Source organism: Eubalaena glacialis, chromosome 4 (assembly GCF_028564815.1).
Source record: "Eubalaena glacialis isolate mEubGla1 chromosome 4, mEubGla1.1.hap2.+ XY, whole genome shotgun sequence".
Classification (NCBI taxonomy): Eukaryota; Metazoa; Chordata; class Mammalia; order Artiodactyla; family Balaenidae; genus Eubalaena; species Eubalaena glacialis.
The window spans coordinates 111,297,574-111,318,660 of NC_083719.1; the positions used below are offsets into that span (position 1 = coordinate 111,297,574).

A 21,087-nucleotide genomic window follows, 5' to 3' on the forward strand; every position below is an offset into this window, starting at 1 on the left:
TGCTCTTTTTTTAAAAATATTTATTTATTTATTTAGGCTGCCCCGGTTTTAGTTGCTGCATGCGGGGTATTTTAGATGCAGCGTGTGGATGCTTAGTTGCAACACGCGGACTTCCTAGTTGCGGCATGCATGCGGGATCTAGTTCCCCAACCAGGGATCGAACTCAGGCCCCCTGCATTGGGAGCGCAGAGTCTTAGCCACTGGACCACCAGGGAAGTCCCTATGGCTATATTTTTAATACTAATTTTTAGTTTTTGAAACACCATTTATTACATAATTTATCACTTCTTTATTGACTTGAAATGCCACTCCCTCATAACTAAATATGTACAAATTTAATTTGTTTGGACATTCTGTTTTCTTCCAAAGATCTGTTTGTGCCAGGATTTGTATTGCTTTAATTTGCATAATTTTATAGAATATTTAGGAGGGCAAATCCCTCCTAAATATTCTTCTTTTCCTCAGTTTTCTTTATTGCTCCTAGGTATTTATTTTTCTAGATGAACTTTATTCACAAACTTTCAAGTTTTCCACAAAACGATATTAAGATGTATTTGTCAGGTAACTTTAAAAAAAATTTTTTTTTTTTTGGTCACACTGTGCGGCTTGCAGGATCTTAGTTCCCTGACCTGGGATCAAACCCTGACCCTTGGCAGTGAAAGCGCAGAGTTCCTGGACCGCCAGGGAATTCCCATTTGTCAGCTAATTTTAAAAGAAATTGCACTGCAGGGACTTCCCTGGTGGTCCAGTGGTTAAGACTCCCCACTCCCAATGCAGGGGGCCCGGGTTCAATCTCTGGTCGGGGAACTAAGATCCCACATACCGCAACTAAGCACGCATGCCGCAACTACTGAGCCCTTGCACTCTACAGCCCGTGCGCCACAACTAGAGAAGCCTGTGGGCTGCAATGAAGAGCCCTCGTGTCACAATGAAGACCCAGAGCAGCTAAAATTAATTAATTAATTAATTTAAAAAAAAGGAAACAAATGGCTCAGGAAGAGCTTTAAAAAAAAAAGAAAGAAATTGTACTACAGCAAATGTAAAATGGCAAGAGACAGAATAAGATATAACAAATAGAAAGGAGGAAGCAAATGACATTTTTTGTGATGATTTGGTTTGCACACCTGGAAAACCTACAAGAGTTAACTGAAAGCATCTAGATACAGGGGCCAGATACACACACACACACACACACACACACACATACACACACACACACACACACAATACAATAATATTTTGCTTTTTCAGGACTTCCCTGGTGGTCCAGTGGTTAAGAATCCGCCTTCCAATGCAGGGGACGAGGGTTCAATCCCTGGTCGGGGAACTAAGATCCCACATGCGGGGCAACTAAGCCCGTGCGCCACAACTACTGAGCCCATACGCTCTGGAGCCCGTGCGCCACAACTAGAGAGAAGCCCGTGTGCCGCAACTAAGACCCGACACAGCCAAAAAAAAAAAATCTTTTTTTTCAACGAAAAGACCAAGCCAATGTGGCTCTTTCCCATTGAGGCCCATGGACTTGAGGGACTCTCAACTTTGTCCAGAGGGCCCAGGCTAAAATTCAGACACTAAGTACTGTAAACCTTAATGGATAGAAGCTGAAAAAAATTTAAAACTCTTGTGAAAGCTGCAAGTAATTTCTAGCTGGCAAAAATGAACACTTTAGGAGGGAAGGGGGGAAGGGCAAAATAGAGGTAGGGGATTAAGAGGCACAAACTATTAGGTTTGCTACAAGGATATATTGTACGGGACTTCCCTGGTGGTCCAGTGGTTAAGAATCCACCTGCCAATGCAGGGGACATGGGTTCGATCCCTGGGCTGGAAAGATCCCACATGCCTCGGAGCAACTAAGCCCGTGCACCACAACTCCTGAGGCCGCGTGCTGCAACTACTGAAGCCCGCGCCTAGAGCCTGTGCTCCACAACAACAGAAGCCACCGCAATGAGAAGCCCGTGCACCGCAACGAAGAGTAGCCCCCACTCGCCACAACTAGAGAAAGCCTGCGTGCAGCAACGAAGACACAACGCAGCCAAAAAAAAAAAAAAAAGGATATATTGTACAACAGGAGGAATATAGCAAATACTTTATAATAAGTATAAATGGAATATAACCTTTAAAATTTGTGAATCACTATACTGTACACCTGTAACATATAATATTGTATATCAACTATACGTCAATTAAAAAAAAGGAAAAAAATGAACACTTTACTAAGACTTAAGCAGACTATTCTTTTGTCCTAGGAAAGCGTCCACCAAGTGTCTTATAGTTATGTAAGATGTGGGGGAAAGGGGGGGTGGGATGAATTGGGAGATTGGGATTGACACATATACACTAATATGTATAAAACAGATAACTAATAAGAACCTGCTGTATAGCACAGGGAACTCTACTTCACATCGCTGAACAGTAGAAACTAACACAACATTGTAAAACAACTATACCCCAATAAAAAAAAATTAAAAAACAAGAAAAGAAAAAGAAACTGAAATTGAAAGACTGGCTTTGAGAATTAAACCTTACCTCAGCTAATGATTTTAATTGACACTATGTTGCTGTGAAACAAAGTTGGATTTATTTCATAACTCAATGTTAGAAAACAGTAGGAGACATAGACAAAAGGCACATTTTATTATGTGGTATTTATTTTCCATGATATATTCATTTTGGGACAATACACTTTTTTAAAGCTTTATTGAGGTTTGGTATACAATAACTTGCATATATTTATAGTGTATGAAGATGAGATTTGATATTTATAAAATATTTTATATATTATAAGCTTTTTATAAGGCTGAAATCATCACAATTATGATCATGAACATATCTATCACCACCAAAAGTTTCTTAATGCAACACTGTAATTCCTGATTACCACCCCTCTGTCACCATCCTTCAGAAACCACTGATCAGCTTTTTGTCACTGTAGATACTTTGCAATGGGTTAAAATTTATATGAGTGGAATAATACAGTGTTCTTTTTAACAATGCTTTTTTCACTCAATCATATTGAGATCCACCCAAGTTATTACAATTATAGATAGTTTAATTCTTAATGCTAACTTGTACTCAACTTTATTGCTATTTGACAACTTGCTTATCCATTAACTTGTTGATGTGCCATAGAGCATGCCCAGTTGTTGGTTGTTATAAATAAAGCTATGAACTTTTGACTAAAAAAAAAAAAGATGTGGGGGAAAGGTGGGTGTAAAAGGATGGATGTGGGCTTCCCTGGTGGCGCAGTGGTTGAGAATCTGCCTGCCAATGCAGGGGACACAGGTTCGAGCCCTGGTCTGGGAAGATTCCCACATGCTGCAGAGCGACTAGGCCCGTGAGCCACAATTGCTGAGCCTGCGCGTCTGGAACCTGTGCTCCGCAACAAGAGAGGCCGCGATAGTGAGAGGCCCGCGCACCGCGATGAAGAGTGGCCCCCGCTTGCCGCAACCGGAGAAAGCCCTCGTACAGAAACGAAGACCCAACACAGCCATAAATAAATAAATAAATAAATAAATAAAAATTAAAAAAAAAAAAAAAGAAAAAAGTGGTCAAGTACTTTAAAAAAAAAGGATGGATGTGCTAGAGGGAGATTTGCATCTCTCTGAACTGGGTTGCTTTTGGTCAGGATGGTTGTTTCCTGCCCTGACCCTGACCAGTTCATGAGCATCTGTGGTTAGAGAGCTGAGCACAGAACATAGTTTGCCACCTCATGAGCAGGGAAACGATACACTCCACAGGGACCTGTGCTTAGAAAAGTCCCACACTTGGCTTAATGCTTTTCTATTGCTGTCTTGAAATTCTTAATAACTTTTGAACAGGGAGTCTGACACTTTAATTTTGTACTGGGCCCTATATATTATGTAGCTGATCCTGTTACCGAGTCCAAGCTCACTCTGCTCGCTGCAGGGCATGCCGATAAATCAGGAGAACAGGTGTTGAGGCAAGGAACAGCGACTGTATTCAGAAAGCCGGCAGACCAAGAAGACTGCGGACTAGGGTCCCCCAAAAACCATTTTATCGGGGTCTGGATGCCAGTTTCTTTTATAGAACAGAGAGGGGGAGGAGGTGAGGAAGTGAAGTAAAAAGGCCATTAGTTTTATCTGGCTTGGCCAGCATCGGGAAGGGGACGTGTTAATTTCTTTTCTGCAGCCATTCACAGGTGGGCAGGGTCAGATTGTCTCCCAGTGACCTGAACAAAGGCACTTTAACATTCAGGCAGAGGGGCAGGGTTCCCTGTGGCAGGTCATTATGTATGATTATAATAACAAAAGCAACAGAGAGCAAAGGTTGAAGCCAAAGAAACAGACCCAACATGGAGTCCAATTTAGTTCTTCCCTGTTACAATCCTGCACCAGAAGTTGGTGAATGTGTTTTCATAAGACTGTGAGACTAACCACAATGGAAACTAGCTCCACCAGGATCAGAAGAGGGGAGAGAATGGATCCACCAACTTTTAAGGTTTTTGCCCTTTCATTATGTTTTACAACTAATTATTGCAACTATTCAGGAAAAAGTGCTGTAAAATTGGACCCTGGTGCAAAATCAAATGTGGGTTCTTCCTTCATATGCCTTTGCATACCACAAAAAGAGCTCTTCTCCTTCCAGTAGGATAAGAGAATTTGACTAACTAGTCTAAGTAAGGGAGAGGTTCAGAGCAGGGAGACCATTTGTTTTGTAAAGGGGAGTGGCCATGCAAGGGGACTGGTGGAAAGCCATTTGGGCCTCTGTGGATATGAGGCTCTGGTTCTCCAAATGAAAAAAGGATGGCCCTTCCATCCACCTCTGGGCTTGTGGGTGAGAGTGGTGCCTAAAGCTCCCTGGAGTGGGCTAAGAGCTGCCTTCCTCAATTATTTCCACTTTCCAAGGGGTCTTGAAAACTAAATACTCAAAAATTGTATCGTATTCTCTCATCTTCAGACACAGCTGCTTGGGTCCTTGGGCCTTAATGACATGCCTTGCTGTGATATAAAGCTGTGTGCTTGTGAGTCCAGGATTTGCTGGTTTAGGAGAAACGGAAGTTGACATGCTGAGAGAAGTAGAGAAGAGAGACAGAAAAAGACCTACCTAGACTTGATTGCCTTTTCCTTTGATTCTTTGGGTTATCACAGCCTTCTTCAGTAAATCTCTTTTGTGATTAAGATGGTTCAAGTCAAGTTTCTGTACCTTGCCCCCAGAGGATCCCCATTTTACAAATTAAGGGACTGAGACTCAGACCTCTTTGTTAAGTGATTTATCCAAGGCCCACTGCCCTGAGCTTTTTCCATTACACAACTCTCCTTCCCCTCTAGCCAGTTTTGCTTATAGTCAGCCCTCCTTATCTGCAGGTTGGGTATCTATGGATTCAATCAACCATAGAATGAAAATATTTGGGAAAAAAATTCCAGAAAGTTCCAAAAAGCAAAACTTGAATTTGCACTGGCAATAGTATTTACATGTATTTACAACTATTTATATAGCATTTACATTGTATTAGGTATTACAAGTAATCTAGAAATGATTTAAAGTACACAGGAGGATGTGTGTAGGTTTTATGCAAATACTGCACTGGTTTGTATAAGGAACTTGAGCATCCACGGATTTTTTCGGGGCGTTGGGAAGTGTCCTGGAACCAATCCCCTGAGGATACTGAGGGCTGACTGTATTTTGAGATAATATAGAACGAATCCCCTTATATCTTTTAGGATTCAATTGCAAGAAACACAAAACAAAACTTTGGCTAAAAAAACAAAGAATTTATTGGTTTTATTGGCTGGCTCATAATTTAGAAGGAGGAAGTACAGCCTTGAGAAGCCCTTGAACCAGAAAAGTCCAGATCTTAGTCATAGGAACTTGTGTGCTACCTCTTTAGGCAATTGCCAGCAGATGATCAGGTCCAACCCGCTGTGGTACCTGTGTGCCTCATCTCAACAGTGAAGTTCCCTCGTAGGAGTTTGCTTGGCTTCTTAGTGAGATGTGCCCATCCCTCTGGTGGGGGGTGGGATCCCACAGTTAGCAAGCCACCAGAATGAAGAAGATCAGAGGAATACTTTAAGGAATGAATGCTGAGCAGAAAAAACAAAAGCTGTACATTATATCCTATAACAGGACCTCTTCGTAAGATCTTTCCATGTAAAATTTTTCACAAGTAGACAACAGTGGGAGAGGTAACAGTGTTTTACAAAGGCCTACAGGTGGCCAAACATTTAGAAATGTCATATAGGCACTTCCTTGGTGGTCCAGTGGGTAAGACTCCGTGCTCCCAATGCAGGCGGCCCGGGTTCGACCCCTGGTCGGGGAACTAGATCCTGCATGCGTGCCACAACTAAGAGTTCACATGTCACAATTAAAAGATCCTGTGTGCTACAACTAAGACTCAGAGCAGCAAAAATAAATAAATAAATAAATATAAAAAAAAAAGAAATGTCATATAGCAAAAACAAAGGAAACTAGCTGAAATGAAAATACCCATCTCAGTTCTCTTTCTCTCTCCCTTTTCTGGTGAGGATGATAACCGTCTGTGCTCTAAAGCCAAACATTTTAATTGCAAGGTCAGATAGATGATGGTTGATTTATTAAAGTTCATGTGAAATTCGGAATGATGATCTAATATTTCTTCCAAACATACCCTCATTCATCGAATGTCTCTGGCTGCCCACCCCCTCTAGTGTACCTTTTCTGCGATGTGGCTCCTGAGGCAAAGATGACTTTATCCCGGTTTGAGCTCGAGTCTTGAAACCACACCCCTCCTGCCTTTATTAAAACACAAATGATCCATTTTCATTATGGAAAAACTTAAAATAGAGATTAAGAGAAAACAATGCATATTACTTTCCACTATCTACAGATAGAGATGTTTGAGGTTTTCTTTTTGTAAAAAAATAAATTTATTTATTTATTTTTGGCTGTGTTGGGTCTTCGTTGCTGTGAGCAGGCTTTCTCTAGTTGCGGCAAGCGGGGGCTACTCTTCGTTGCGGTGCGTGGGCTTCTTATTGCGGTGGCTTCTCTTGTTGCAGAGCACGGGCTCTAGGTGCGTGGGCTTCAGTAATTGCGGCTCGTGGGCTCTAGAGCACAGGCTCAGTAGTTGTGGCACACGGGCTTTGCTGCTCCGCGGCATGTGGGATCTTCCTGGACCAGGGCTCGAACCCGTGTCCCCTGCATTGGCAGGCAGATTCTTAACCACTGCACCACCAGGGAAGTCCCACAACTGAAACTTAACTAATTCTAACACATTTTAAAATATCATGGACAATGTTTCTGGAGAATTTAATTAATTAATTTATTTCTTTATTTAGCTGTGTCGGGTCTTAGCTGCAACATGTGGGATTTAGTTGATGTGGCACAAAAACTCTTGGTTGTGGCACAATTATTTCTAGACACAATTATTTCTTAAGTTTTTGACTTTTAAAGAAAAGTTTTACTTCTGGTAAATGTAAAAAATATGGAAAAACACAGAATTTACTTTTAGGTCATTAGGTGTATATGGATTAAACATTTGTAAAAATTTAGTATTGTCTGTGAATGTATATCTTAAGGTTTAAAAAATATGAAGTGAGTAATATTTTACCATACCAAACACTGCTTTCTGTGATAGATAAAACAACTGATAAAAGCTTTTAAAATTTTTTTCCAGGTTACTAGTGCTACTAGTGAAAAAACCCAAACTGGCCAAAATACTTAAAAATAAATACCTCTAAACCATTTTTCATTAGAATGCTAATCAGAAAAATACTAAATCAAGATTCAGTTTATGTGGTGTCTAAAGCAAAGAAGAAAATAGTAATTACACTTTTTTTTATGAATAAGAGTGGCAAGATAGCCTCTTTCTAAAAAAAGCAGGTACATCCTAAGAGCACTTACATTTTTTGTGAGAAGCACTTTGTATAGCACCAGTTCAAGTTCAAGACGGCTCTGGAGTTGTCAACAGATCCTTTTCTTGTACTTGCTATGGGTAAATTTGCTATAAAGATTTTCTTTTTGCACCATCTGGTTTTTAGCAATCTTTTGAGAATTTGGAAAATTTGAATCAACTCCAGACATTGTTAAGAGTTGCTTCAAATTTCCAAGTATTACCAGCATTTGTAAATCTTCTCCATTTTAGGTATTATACCTTTCCATTCATTACATGTTGAACCAGGATTATTTTTGTGACAAAACATTTATGCCCTGTCTCTGCATTTTAAAAATACTAACTGTTGGGAGTTCCCTGTGGTCTAGTGGTTAGGATTCAGCGCTTTCACTGCCATGGCCTGGGTTCAATCCCTGGCTGGGGAACTGAGATCCTGCAAGGTACATGTCGTGGTCGAACAAACAAACAAACAAAAAAACTATTCTGTTTCTTTTCCATTTTCTTCAGTGAAGTTTCATGAATCCATTTAAAAATAGATGTCATACAGGGCTTTTTTTGGGAGGTATAATTGACACATAACATATTACTTTCAGGTATACAACATAATGATTTATATTTTTATATAGTGCTAAATGATCACCCCAGTAAGTCTGGTGAGCATCCATATAAAGGGCTTTTTATCATTGATAAATCCTCAAAGTGAATTTTTTTTTTTCCTTTTTGGCTGCGCTGTGCAGCTTGCGGGATCTCAGTTCCCCGACCAGGGATTGAACCCGGGCAACAGCAGTGAAAGCCTGAAATCCTAACCACTAGGCTGCTGGGGAACTCCCTCAAAGTGAATTTTAATCCCAAGAATTTTTACATGAAGATACTTATTGCATTTAGAAAGTGGGGTTGTTTTTAAATTATATCTCTGATTTTCTTCTCTTTTAAAAAAATTAATTTATTTTTGGCTGCGTTGGGTCTTCGTTGCTGCGCGAGGGCTTTCTGTAGTTGCAGAGAGTGGGGGCTGCTCTTTGTTGCGGTGCACGGGCTTCTCATTGCGCTGGCTTCTCTTGTTGTGGAGCACGGGCTTTAGGCATGCAGGCTTCAGTAGTTGTGGCTCGCGGGCTTCAGTAATTGTGGCAATTGGGGTTAGTTGCTCCGTGGCATATGGGATCTTCCTGCACCAGGGATCGAACCCATGTCCCCTCCATTGGCAGGCGGATTCTTAACCACTGCGCCACCAGGGAAGTCCCTTCATTCTGTTTTCGACAACTTTTTTTCAAAGTACTTGCCACTTCTCCCATTCTCCCTCAAAGCCAAATTTGCCTTAATGTGGGCTAGAGGTCACAGAAATCCCTGCTCCCACCATCTAACAGCTTTAAGGCTTGAAGGTATATGAATCAGTATGGTAAGAAAATAGCCCATTGTAATAAAGTTCCAGGGAAATTTGATTCCAAAGAAGCAAATATAGACTAGAAGTCTTAGAGTCTAAAGAACATCTAAGAGTTTTGAAATTCCTCACTGCTCCATTTCACCAGGCCAACTGCAGATAAAGCACAGAAGCCCCATCCTGTGAAGGATCAGGATTCTAACTTGTATTAATAGTTAGCTAGATTTAATTTAATCACAGGTTATTTAATCAGGCTGCTATTGGTGAAATCTTTTGTGGTTTCCTTCTTTTTCCCTGCCATTAAAATCGTAACCCAGTTTTCACCTAGAGGCTTCAGTGCACTTAGAGAATTGGGTAAACCTGGCTTCTATATCCAGGGTCTGGGGTAATTCAAAGACTACCCTACTCTTTTAGTGGTTTAATTCCTCTTAGGTGCCTGCCCCAGGTCACACCTGGATATGAAGCTGCATTCCCCTTTCATGTGCCCACCAGAAATCCCATCACACCAAGCGGCTCATGATTTTACTGAAGATTTATGGGCTGCTGTAAAGGGTGGTCACATTGTAGATGACATGACCACTCTCTCTCTCTGTGGCATGACCGCTCTCTCTCTCTGTGGCAATCAATGACCTCTCTCATTTCCTCTCAGATCCAGTTCCCTCTGCCCTTCCAAACTCCCACAGTCCCTACACATTACCTTGTGAAGCTCTCTGGAAAGTGAAGTATAGTAAATGCCCTCCCCTATATATATAATGTTTATTTCAAAGCCCACCCAAGACTATCTGGATTCCTCAGTGCTCTAGGATTCTGGGACAACATCTTCTTCCACGGCATCAACACTGTGAGACATCTTGTGGGGTGCCTTTCCAGCTCATGATGACAGTCTTCTGAGACTGGGATTAGTGACCCTGTATTCCCAGGTATACCTGACTGAACCAGCTTGACTGATCCAAGCTGGACCAATTAGGGTCTCTTACCTGGGAATTTTATAATAGAACAGAAGGTCTTCAGTTTTCATCTCTGCATAGGGCTGGACTTGAAACATGTACATTCGGAGCTGACAGGCAGCCAGTACATGAAGAGAGAGAAATTGGGTCTACAGAGAAAGAAGTATATTAAGATACCTTTAGCTTCAAATAATAGAAATCTGGAATCAAAAGGTTTTATACTTGCCTGAGTGTGTCTGTAAGGTTCTCTGTTGACTGTCCCTGTTTCTCTAGTCTATGCTGATGGGTTTCTGTGCTAATACCCACTGTGTGGCACATGTCCAGGATAGATGTACTTGGAGGGCCCCTCTGGGCCTCCTACTCCATAGTTCCCTGATGAGGGGATCCCAGCTCCAGCCTGACCATTCCTTCTCAACTGCTGCCTCCTGTTGCAAGGGTCTCTCCCAGCCAGCAGCTTCTTGGGTAGGGTCTGGTGAAACAGTCCAAGTTCAGCCACCTCTTCTAATGTGTGGTAGATCCAGGGGGAATACTTATTTCCTTGTCACACCATATTACTTTCCTCTCTTGGTCCCTTCATATAGCTTGCTGTCTTCAGTTTTCTTTTCTTTTGTTCATATTTGCCCCTCCTTTGTTCAAAGGGGGAAACTGGCTAGCATGCTGCCTCAGCAAATGGCCAACTAAGGCATGGAATGGAGGTCTCCCCTCCCTATGTACTTCTCTCCAGTCTTTACAAGAGCCTCCCTTCTCATTTGTTTTCCCTGGAGAGATAGCACCTTCTGCCCCTCTCCTTCTGGGAAGAGAAAATCCCTTCTCATCATGAGGTAATTCTGCACTCCCCGCAAAGCAAATCACCAAGTGCCTTTCACTCCTCCTCACTTCTACAGAGACCTGGAAGGGTGGGGTGGTTGGAGTAGGGAGGAGGCTGGTAATGTCTAGCCTGTTTCTGCCTAGTCTCTTGGGGAGTTGCCTGGCTCCAATTACTGGCAATTTTCTTAAGGGTGTAGGTTAGTTTTCACTTCTTTGTTCTCACCTGTGGGCCCTAATCACCAATTCTGGGACAACTGGGAAAAATCTCACACAATATCCTATTAGAGCAACAACAGTAACGACCACCTCTAGTATTTCTTGAGCATTTGCTCTGTATCAGGTAATGTACATTTTATAATAACTGTCTTATTTATGTGTCACATTAATCCTATGAGGTAGGTCCTATTATTTCCCCCATTTTGTAGGTGAGGAAACTGAGGCTTGTAGACTATAAGCCACTTGGAACTGGTATTCAAGCCCAGGCTGTAGGGTTAAGTAGTCTACTCCCTCTCTTGTATACACAGGGGAAGCATGCTTGCCCATCATTTTGTAAGGATATATTCCTTGAAGTAGAACTCTTGTCACAGAGTATGCACACTTTTCCCAAAATGCTCTCTAGAACGACAGAACCAGATCATATTTTCCCTGATACCTTTGCTAGTAAGGTGTATTGCAGTTTGTTTTATATCATATAATATTGTTTTTCCAATATGCTATAAAGAATAGAATTTCACTGTTGTTTTAATTAACATTTAAAAAAATCCCAGGTGAGGTTGAACATTTTATGTTTATTTGTCATTTGTACTTATTCTTTCTTCTAAACCATTTTATTATTTTATTTTTTTGGCCGCACCATGTGGCTTGTGGGACCTTATTTCTTATTATTTAGTGAACTTTGTCTTCTAATCTTTGTCTTCTAACTTTGGTCCATTTTTTATGATTGACTTACAACAAGTATGTATATATAAAGAATATTTGATGTCACATACCTTTTTTTAAAAAAAAAATTTATTTTGACTGCACTGAATCTTAGTTGCAGCACGTGGGATCTTTAGTGTGGCATGCAGGATCTTTTAGTTGTGGCATGCAGGCTCATAGTTGCAGCATGCGGGATTCTTAGTTGCAGCATGCATGTGGGATCTAGTTCCCCGACCAGGGATTGAACCTGGGCCCCCTGCATTGGGAGTGCAGTCTTACCCACTGGACCACCAGGGAAGTCCCTGATGTCACATATCTTAAGGATATTTCTTCCCAAGTTGTTGTCAAAGAATAAATTTTTTATTGTGGGAAAGTATACAAAACATAAAATTCATCATTTTAACCATTTGTAAGTGTACAACTGAATGGCATTAAGTATATTCACAATGTCAGGCAATCATTACCACTATCTATTTCCAAAACATTTTTTATCATCCCTAATAGAAACTGTGTACCTGGGAATTCCCTGGCAGTCCAGTGGTTAGGACTTGGTGCTTTCACTGCCGAGGGCGCAGGTTCAATCCCTGATCAGGGAATTAAGATCCAGCAAGCCGGGACTTCCTTGGTGGCACAATGCTTAAGAATCCACCTGCCAATGCAGGGGACACAGGTTCGAGCCCTGGTCCGGGAAGATCCCACATGCCGTGGAGCAACTAAGCCTGTGCTCTAGAGTCTGTGCTCTAGAGCCCGTGAGCCACAACTGCTGAGCCCACATGCTACAACTACTGAAGCCCACGTGCCTAGAGCCCATGCTTGCAACAAGAGAAGCCACTGCAATAAGAAGCCTGTGCACCACAAGGAAGAGTAGCCCCCACTCACCACAACTAGAGAAAGCCCCTGAGCAGCAATGAAGACCCAACACAGCCAAAAATAAATAAATTAATTAATTAAAAAAAAAAAAGATCAAGCAAGCCTCACAGGCACGGACAAAAACAAACAAAAAAAAACAACCAAAAAAACCTACCCCCCCAAAAAAAACCCCCAAAACTGTGTACCCATTAAAAAACAACTCTGATTCACCCTTTCCCACAGCCTATGGTAACCTCCATTCTATATTCTATGAATTTGCTTATTCTAGGTACCTCATATATGAGGAATCATACATTTGTCCTTTTGTGCCTGGCTTATTTCAATTAGGATAATGCTCTCAAGGTTTATTCATATTGTACCATATATCAGAATTTCATCCCTTTTTATGGCTGAATAATATTCCATTGCATGTGTATACCACATTTTGTTTATCCATTCATCTGTTGGTGCACACTTAGCTTGTTTCCACACTTTGGCTATTGTGAATAATGCTGCTGTAAACATTGGTGTATGTGTATCTATTTGAGTCTTTGTTTACAATCGTTTTAGGTTTATACCTAGGAATGGAATTGCTCGATCATATGGTAATTCTAGGTTTAACTTTTTCAGGACAAAGTATATAATTTTTAAAAAGTTAAAAACATACAAATATATATAGTGAGGCTATGTCAGTGATTTACTTACCTCAGTGAGGAGACCAGCAGGAGAGTAAAGCTGATTCAATGGAGAACTCAAGATCCTGAAGTGAAAGAAAGAATGCTGAAATTAGATTGCTAAGTTAAATACGAAACCTGTTATTGTTCTACAGGGCAATAAAAGCATAATCTTTGGGAGTATCTTTTCTACCAGATGGAAATCATTTGCATCTCTCCCAAACAAACACCATTTGTGATATCAATCTTCTACAAGTTAACAGCTAATTTTACAGAGTCTGGCGGTAATCTTTTTGAACTTTGTATTTATTGCTTTTCATTTTGTTTATGGTCTTTTCTGCATTCATTTTTCTATCTTTGCTTTTATTGTTTTTGTCTTTTGTTGTTGTCCTTACAAAAGATCATTATGTGTGTGTGTGTTTGCATAAATATATATAATGTATATATTCACCTTTATTTTCTGGTAATTGTATGTTTTTATTTTTGAAACTTAATTTGTAAACCTTTAAGTATTTGACTTATCAGGAATATATTCTTGCATACGGTTTGAGGTAGGGATCTAAAATTTTTTTCCCAAATGGTTAGCTAATGTCCCAACACCACCTCTCCCTCACTAGTGTGAAATGCCAAGTATCATATACTGAATTCTCATACTTGGATATGTTTCTGGAATTTTATTTCTGTTTGTCCTTGTCTTTTCTGGTACCAGTATCACAGCTGTAATTATTACTGCTTCATTACACTGTGTTGCCTCTTATAGAGGGAACAGAATGTCTCTGCTACCAGCAACCACGCTTTTAGTCAAAGAGAGCTACTTCTCACAGAGGCAGGGCAAGTGCCCAGCCTTGCTTCACAAGCACCAGCAACTCTCAAATACTGCAGTGCTTTAGGAAATTCCACTGAAAATTCTAGAGAAAGGCACCCACCTAAGGGATCTGAAAGTAAAGGCTGAGTGCTATGTGTGTGTGATTGAGAGGTGGGGGGCGGGGGAGGGGGGGTGAGGAGCTCATTCATGAACTTCCTCTCAATCACGTAGTTTTACTTTCTGTTCGTTTACATGGAGATGCCAGATTGTCACTGTGTCCTCTGCTTTCGAAGGGGATTTTACTTTTAGAGAAGAAGCCTTAAGAAAGAACATAAGAGAGAAGCCCTAATGGAGGCATTTTCGTCACTACTGACATTCTAAATGACTGGAAGAGATCTTTTAGTGTGATGGGGCCTTCTTGGGGCCCTGGATCTCATCTCATTTAGGGGTAAGATGACATGCCAAAGACGAATATACTACGCTTTCCTGACTTCTCATAACAAGTGCTAGTACTATTGGAATAAAAAAAGATATCCCAAGCTCTGTTCACTGGCACAAACTACTGAATCAAGTAAGGATATTCAGCTGGGATCTTTTCATTGCTCTTTTCAAAAATAACTTTTGCCTTCAGTGGAAATAGCACAAAATATAGCCATATTTAATAGACTAAATAGTATTCTTAAAGGGCCAGTCATCCATTTCTGAAGAATGACTTACTAACCACATTTCTACTCTTTGCTGAGTACCTTATTCTTTCAAAGCATTTCAAGAATACATAAAGTTCCTATCATTCTTTTTGTTTCACAGTATCTCCATAGTGGAAGTTTCTTCCGGCTACCTTTTTCAGGTTTGTCTTTGTCTTGTCTGGAAGAGAAACTCTAATGCTTCCAGTGAGCTCAAGTCATCCCCTCTGTTGTTTCAGCCTGCTGTCGCTGTTGCTGCTGCCTTTGGCCATGGGGATGGATTCCTGTGCCACTGCCAGGAAAACATGTTAGTCACTCTCCTCTGAGTTAGGGCTTGCACTGCTGGCGTTCAAGTGTCAAACTGTAATCGTCTGTGATATATTTAGATTTTGAACTCACTTTGCATTTGAACATTAACTACATGTCCACAAGAAAATAAATGGTCCTCCTGTGGTTGTGAAGCCATGCCTGGGCAGAATGCCACATGAAATTGTTCATAGTAACACTGTTCATAGTAACACTGATTCTTTATCAAATTACACATATTCATACTCCAGATTCCTCTTTAATCAGGAAACCTGAATAGTGAATTATTATCGGAGGCCACAGGGCCTTTTAAAATCATTGCCCTTGAGTCTTAGAGCAAGAAGCAAAGAGCATTCTGACCTGAGACAAAGAAGCTGTATTTAGCTGAAGGGAAACCAGCACAGGATACACTGAGTCCTGATGAATTTGACACTTTAAACAAAAGATGGTAAAAGAGTTTTGTAATTTGCAGACATGAGATGGCCGGATAGCTCCCTGGGGGGTCCCTCTGTACTCAGGAACAGGACAAGCCAGAGCAAAACCGGGCTGAGCAGGTGAGCGTCTGAGCAGGTGAGAGTCACGTTTCTGGTCTCAGCAGACCAGACCAAGAGGCTGGACTTTGGGGGTGGAGTTGGAATGTCAGCTGCTAGAGGTGGAAGAAGGCTGAGTCTGGGGCTGGTTGAGGAGAGGGTGGAGCTTATAGGTAAGGAGGCTATGAATCAGGTCAGGAAAATTATCAGTGATCAAGAGACCTAGATGAAGGGGTTAAAATTTCCTGATGGTATCAGTCTGTGTGGCCTGGAGAAATCTTTGCAAAGTTCACCCAGCATTTTAAGATTATAAAGAGGGAAAGGTTTGGGATACTGATGATACTGCAGGATTAATACACTGTATTAAGTATAATCAGCCCGAATAAAGGCAAAAGAGTGAGGCTTTGGGAAAGGACCTCAGAATGAGATCATAGTGCTACTATGTAAGCAGATGGTATAATAGTGTGAGGAAGGACACTAGGATTTCAGTGAGTTTGGAGTTAGGAGTGAACTGTAATGGTAGTTTCTATATCAGAAGAGTGTTAAGATTAGAAAAATGCTTGAGGGAAAAAAACAGGAGACTAAATTGTGCCCTACTACTCCTTATATTTATGCTTGTTATACTTGTACTTATAATTAAACAACGTTTAAACAGGTTTTCTTTAGACTTCTCAGAGTCTTTAAAATGACATTATTAACCTATTCATACCTCATAGAACACAGTTTGGGAAAGGCTGGTTTAACCTAATAAAAAAGGCACAACCAAATTCAACCGTCATATATACATAACAAAAACACTGAAAGTAAGGAAAGTATTCCAAAAGGTCTACAGTGAATGAGTAGTTGAATTAATTTCTCTTATTCTTTTGTTTCCCATATTTACTCTAATGAGCCTTTACCAGGAACATGAGCTTAAAGAAAGCAGTGGTGTAGTTGTAGGAGGCCACTTTGAAATCGGAGTTTTAAAAGTTATATAACCTTGGACAAGCTCTTTAACCTCATCAGGTCTGTTTTTTCATCTTCAAAATTGGAAAATAACACCCACCTAATGGGTTTGCTGTGAGGATTAAATGGATTATGATATCCAAATCACTCAGCACAATGTCTGACACATACTGTAGGAGCTACAGATGAAGTTATTACCATTATTATTGAGTTGTTAGAGTTTTAGAGTTTAAGAAAGGAGCGCTGGTTCAGCTAAGGGCATTGGTCCACTCACTGTGATATCAGGGAAGCCAGAAAACACCATTATCTGAGTTTGTAGCTTACTTGTGAAGCAAATGATTCCAGAACCTGCTCCAGAATATAGGACAGGATTCCACTGGACACCTGGCAGGGAAGATTATGAATTCCCAACTGACTGAGAAACTTTTGTCTTGTGGTAGGCAGGCTATGAACACTGTATACTGAAAACAAACAAACAGAAACTTTGCTAATTGCTTACAACTAAATTTAATCATTGTATCAGAGAAAGGCATCTAACAACTTCCTTCTAAAATACTCAAGATGCTCTCCTAAATGAAAAGAACTTGTGCTACACCCATGGTGCCTTTAACATTAAATATTCTGGCAACTTTACTGCTTCACAATCGATTCTTGGAAACTTGTTCCTTTAGATTCTTTGGAATTCTTAAATAACCTTTTCTGACTTCATTTATTTAAATATCCCAGAATAGCCTCTTGAGCTATAAGTTTGATGATCAAGGACACTATTTTTAGCAGGATGAGTGCTCTCTGTGACTGATGTTATACTTTATTTTGAGAAGGACAAATTGTTCAAAAGATTGATAGAACCAATGGTATTTTAAACTGAAAGCAGTGCCAAGGCAAATATGGCAGGTAGGTATGAAGTTGGAACACAAAAAGATAGGGATGTTTTTTGCCAGTTTAGCTAAAGGCTGGGGAGGCCTCCCACAAGATGGAAAGCAGAGACAGAGTCCACAACCCAGGCATAGTGATCTTTTAGGTAGTTTAGGCACTTCAGCCTAGGTCAGGCTTGTTACCCAAAAACTGGGTTCCCCTCTTGGTGGGTGTTGAGCCAAAAGATACAACCAAGCCAAAGATCGGGAGAAGGAAGGATTTATTACTTGCAGTTAGAAAGGAGAACACCGGGGATCTTTCCCAAAGCAGTGTCTCCCTGAACAGCAAAACTGGGGAAGTTTTAAGCCAAGAGTACGTGCATATCCATGAAAGGCCTTGTGTGGTATATGCATATTCATGAAGGGGCTTGAGCTGAGGAGATTTTAACATTGAACTGGGACAAAGCTTTAGGTGATTAAAGCCACAAGGGTCAGAAAAGATCAACATCATTCCATCCTCCATCTGGGTGGGGGCCTTAGCTCCTGTAGAACTTGAAGATGTGTATCATATTATGTACATCCCTTGAGGAGGAACTAGGACTCTGTTTTATTGCTGAACTACTGTTTCTTGACTGCTTTTCCTTTGTTCCTGCATTCCCTCACTTCCCTTACGATCATTTATTACTGAGACCTGTTCAACGGCAAGCATTGTGGCCAGGCTTAGATCAAAAAATGGCTTCGGCCAAATATGGCTTCTCTTACGTCAAGAAAGCCATGCCTGGTTCTCTTTCTCCGTGGACCCCCTACCCTATCTGTTTACAGACTGGCTTGTTTGCCCAGTGCTTAATAACCCAGAGTAGACAGATGGAGACAGGACTCTGTCATAGGTAAAGCCAGTAACATCTTTGGTGTTATTGATATCCTCCTAGGTGGGAGAAAAATAGGAGATAGAGGAAGGAAGGTCAAGTACAATTTTTCTTTACTTTTAAAATTGTGGTAAAATATACATAAGGAAACTTACCATTTTAACCATTTTAAAGTGTACAAATCAGTGGCATTATGTACATTCACATTGTTGTGCAACCATCACCACTATCCAACTCTAGAACTTTTTCATCATCCCAGACTGAAACTCTGTACCCATTAAACAGTAACTCTCCAATCCCTGCTACCAGCCAGCCCCTAGTGACCACTATTCTATTTTCTGTTTCTATGAATTTGCCTATTCTAGGGGCCTTGTGTAAATGGAATTAGTCAATATTTGTTTTTTTGTGTCTAGCTTCTTTGGCTTAGCATGATGTTTTCAAGGTTCATCCATGTTGCATTGTGTTAGAATTTTGTTCCTTTTTAGGCTGCATAATATCCCATCATAGGTATATACCACATCTTAAAAACACATTCATGCATCAGCGGACATTTGGGTTGTTTCCACCTTTTGGCTATTGTGAATAATGCTGTGAATATGGGTGTACAAGCATCTGTTTGTCCTTGTTCTCTTTTTCAAAGGCTTTTTCTTCCTGCCTCCACACCTCCTATTACAGCCTCAGGGAGCACTCAGTACTTGTTTTTGAAGACAAAAACAGGTTTGATTTAGCCAAAATGTGAGAACCGTGTGGTGATTAGCAAGTTTAAAGGCACCCAACGTGGGCTTTGGGCATTGCTCCTGGAGACTGAGGTGCCTTCTTAGGCAGCAGGTGTGAAATAAAATTCGTATTTTATGGCAAGACTAGAAAAATTTAAACAAAAAATTTTCTCTGCCCTTTCCCCTCCGCTCCCCCATTATGTGTGGACCAAACTTGCCACCACGTACTGGGACCCCATTTACCTGTCTAGCTACTCTTGTACTGGATTCAGGTTTTGTGGGGTTGAAGCTTATACAATGCTGAAGTATTTACAAAGTAAATACTTAGAATAAGACATCACATCAAATTACTGGAGACATGGAGATTCAGATTCCCTGTCTTCTGAGGTATCTTTAAGCGATTTATCAGAAATGCTCATTACAAAGAGTTGCTTCCCGATTGACAGCTGGCTTCCCCTCCACAACTGGAAGCCACCGTGACTGTCAGCAACCCCTTGCTCTCCCAGGTGCCCATGCAAGTGAGGGGTCCTGATGATTCGCTAGCTTCATTTCATCCTGCCACTTACCGGCTGGTCTGAACGTACCTAGGAGCATGTCATCTACCTCAGTGTCTCTTGCATCCAGCTCAAGACATGTGCTTAGAATGGGTTGGGGATTGAAAGCCTTTAGTGCCGTAGGCTCCTCAGTCTGACCTAAGGACAGGAGTGGTTTAGAAAACGGTGCGACGAGGCTGAACGAAAAAAACAAGGCGGTGGGCTTGAGGGTGGAATCCTCCCCTCCGCCGCAGAGGGCGCTGTCTTTGACTTTGACAGAGACCTACCTAAGACTGCCGAAGGCCGCGTTCCAACGGCGGCCTTCTCTACCCACCAACCTACCCCAAGGAGAGGAGATGGGAGACGCCTCTGGACTTTGAAGATTAGTTTGCGCTCCCATTTCCCAACACAAGGTGTGGCGTAGGAGGTGCCACAACCGGATCTTCCTTTGAGAGAAAGAAAAAAGCGCTTCCTCAGTATTTTGCATTAAACCGGCTCTCCTACTTTCTTCTGGAAGGGGAGGTGCTCCACTGCTCTTTGCCGCCGCACTTAGCGCGGCAGCGGGGTCCGTGTGCATGCTCAATGGCCAACTCCGCCTCCCAGCTGTCTTTCGGCCGCTCTGCCCCTTCCCAGGTTCTTGGGCCTGGGAGTGACGTACACTAGTACGTAACTGGGGGGCGAGGCCTCGGGAAGAAAAGCAGCTGAGCCGGAGTCTCGCGAGAACATTCCCCCTCAGTTCTCGCGCTGCTTCTTTACTCTCGTCGCGACGAGACCTTTCGAGATCTTCTCCGCCCCCGCTACCGGCGCCTAGGCTGCGGCCGCTGAGCCGGAGCCGGCCTGAGTAGTGTCCTCCGGTGTGGCCCTCCTTCCAAGAACCTAGGCGCTTGCGTGGCCCTTCGCACGTCTCCCACTAGCCCCGGTTCCCTGGCCCACGCGGCCCGCTTTACGCACGCCAGCCCCGCCGGGGTCCGTGTCTTGTCTTGCCGGCTGGACCCGGGCTCGAGCCTGAGCTGTAGCCGGCGCCATGTCGGTGGTGGGCATAGATCTGGGGTTCCAGAGCTGCTACGTCGCTGTAGCCCGCGCCGGCGGCATCGAAACGATCGCTAATGAATACAGCGACCGCTGCACGCCGTGAGTGTGGGCCAGGGTAGCCGCGTGCACTGTGGGTGGGGGGGTTGGGGAGGTAGCGCTTGCTCCGGTCTGTGACCCTCGCGGCTTGGGGAACGCGGGCCGGGCAGTCACCTCCGTTCCGAGCCGAAACTCCGGTGGGTAGTGGACCCCCACTGCGTTTTAGGTCACTAGGGGCCGCGACCTCCCGTGTGGGTCTGCGCAGGGGCGAGGCCTTTTTTCTGTGGCCCGCCGGCCGAGCGAGGGCTCCGAGTGGGTACTTGGACCAGCGGAGGCTGTGGGTAGGAGCTGGAGCGAAGGCAGGCCCGGGATGTGGGATGGACCGA

General features: G+C 42.2%; 1 protein-coding gene across 1 annotated transcript in view; it reads left to right on the top strand.

Annotated features, from left to right (window-relative positions):
• Positions 1-20,406: 20,406 nt before the first annotated feature.
• HSPA4 (heat shock protein family A (Hsp70) member 4) overlaps positions 20,407-21,087 on the top strand; it is a 42,155-nt gene continuing 41,474 nt past the window's right edge. Inside the window, exon 1 of the mRNA XM_061189597.1 lies at positions 20,407-20,764. Coding sequence (XP_061045580.1) covers positions 20,658-20,764 — 107 coding nt within the window. The 5' untranslated portion in view covers positions 20,407-20,657. The remainder of the gene's footprint in view (positions 20,765-21,087) is intronic.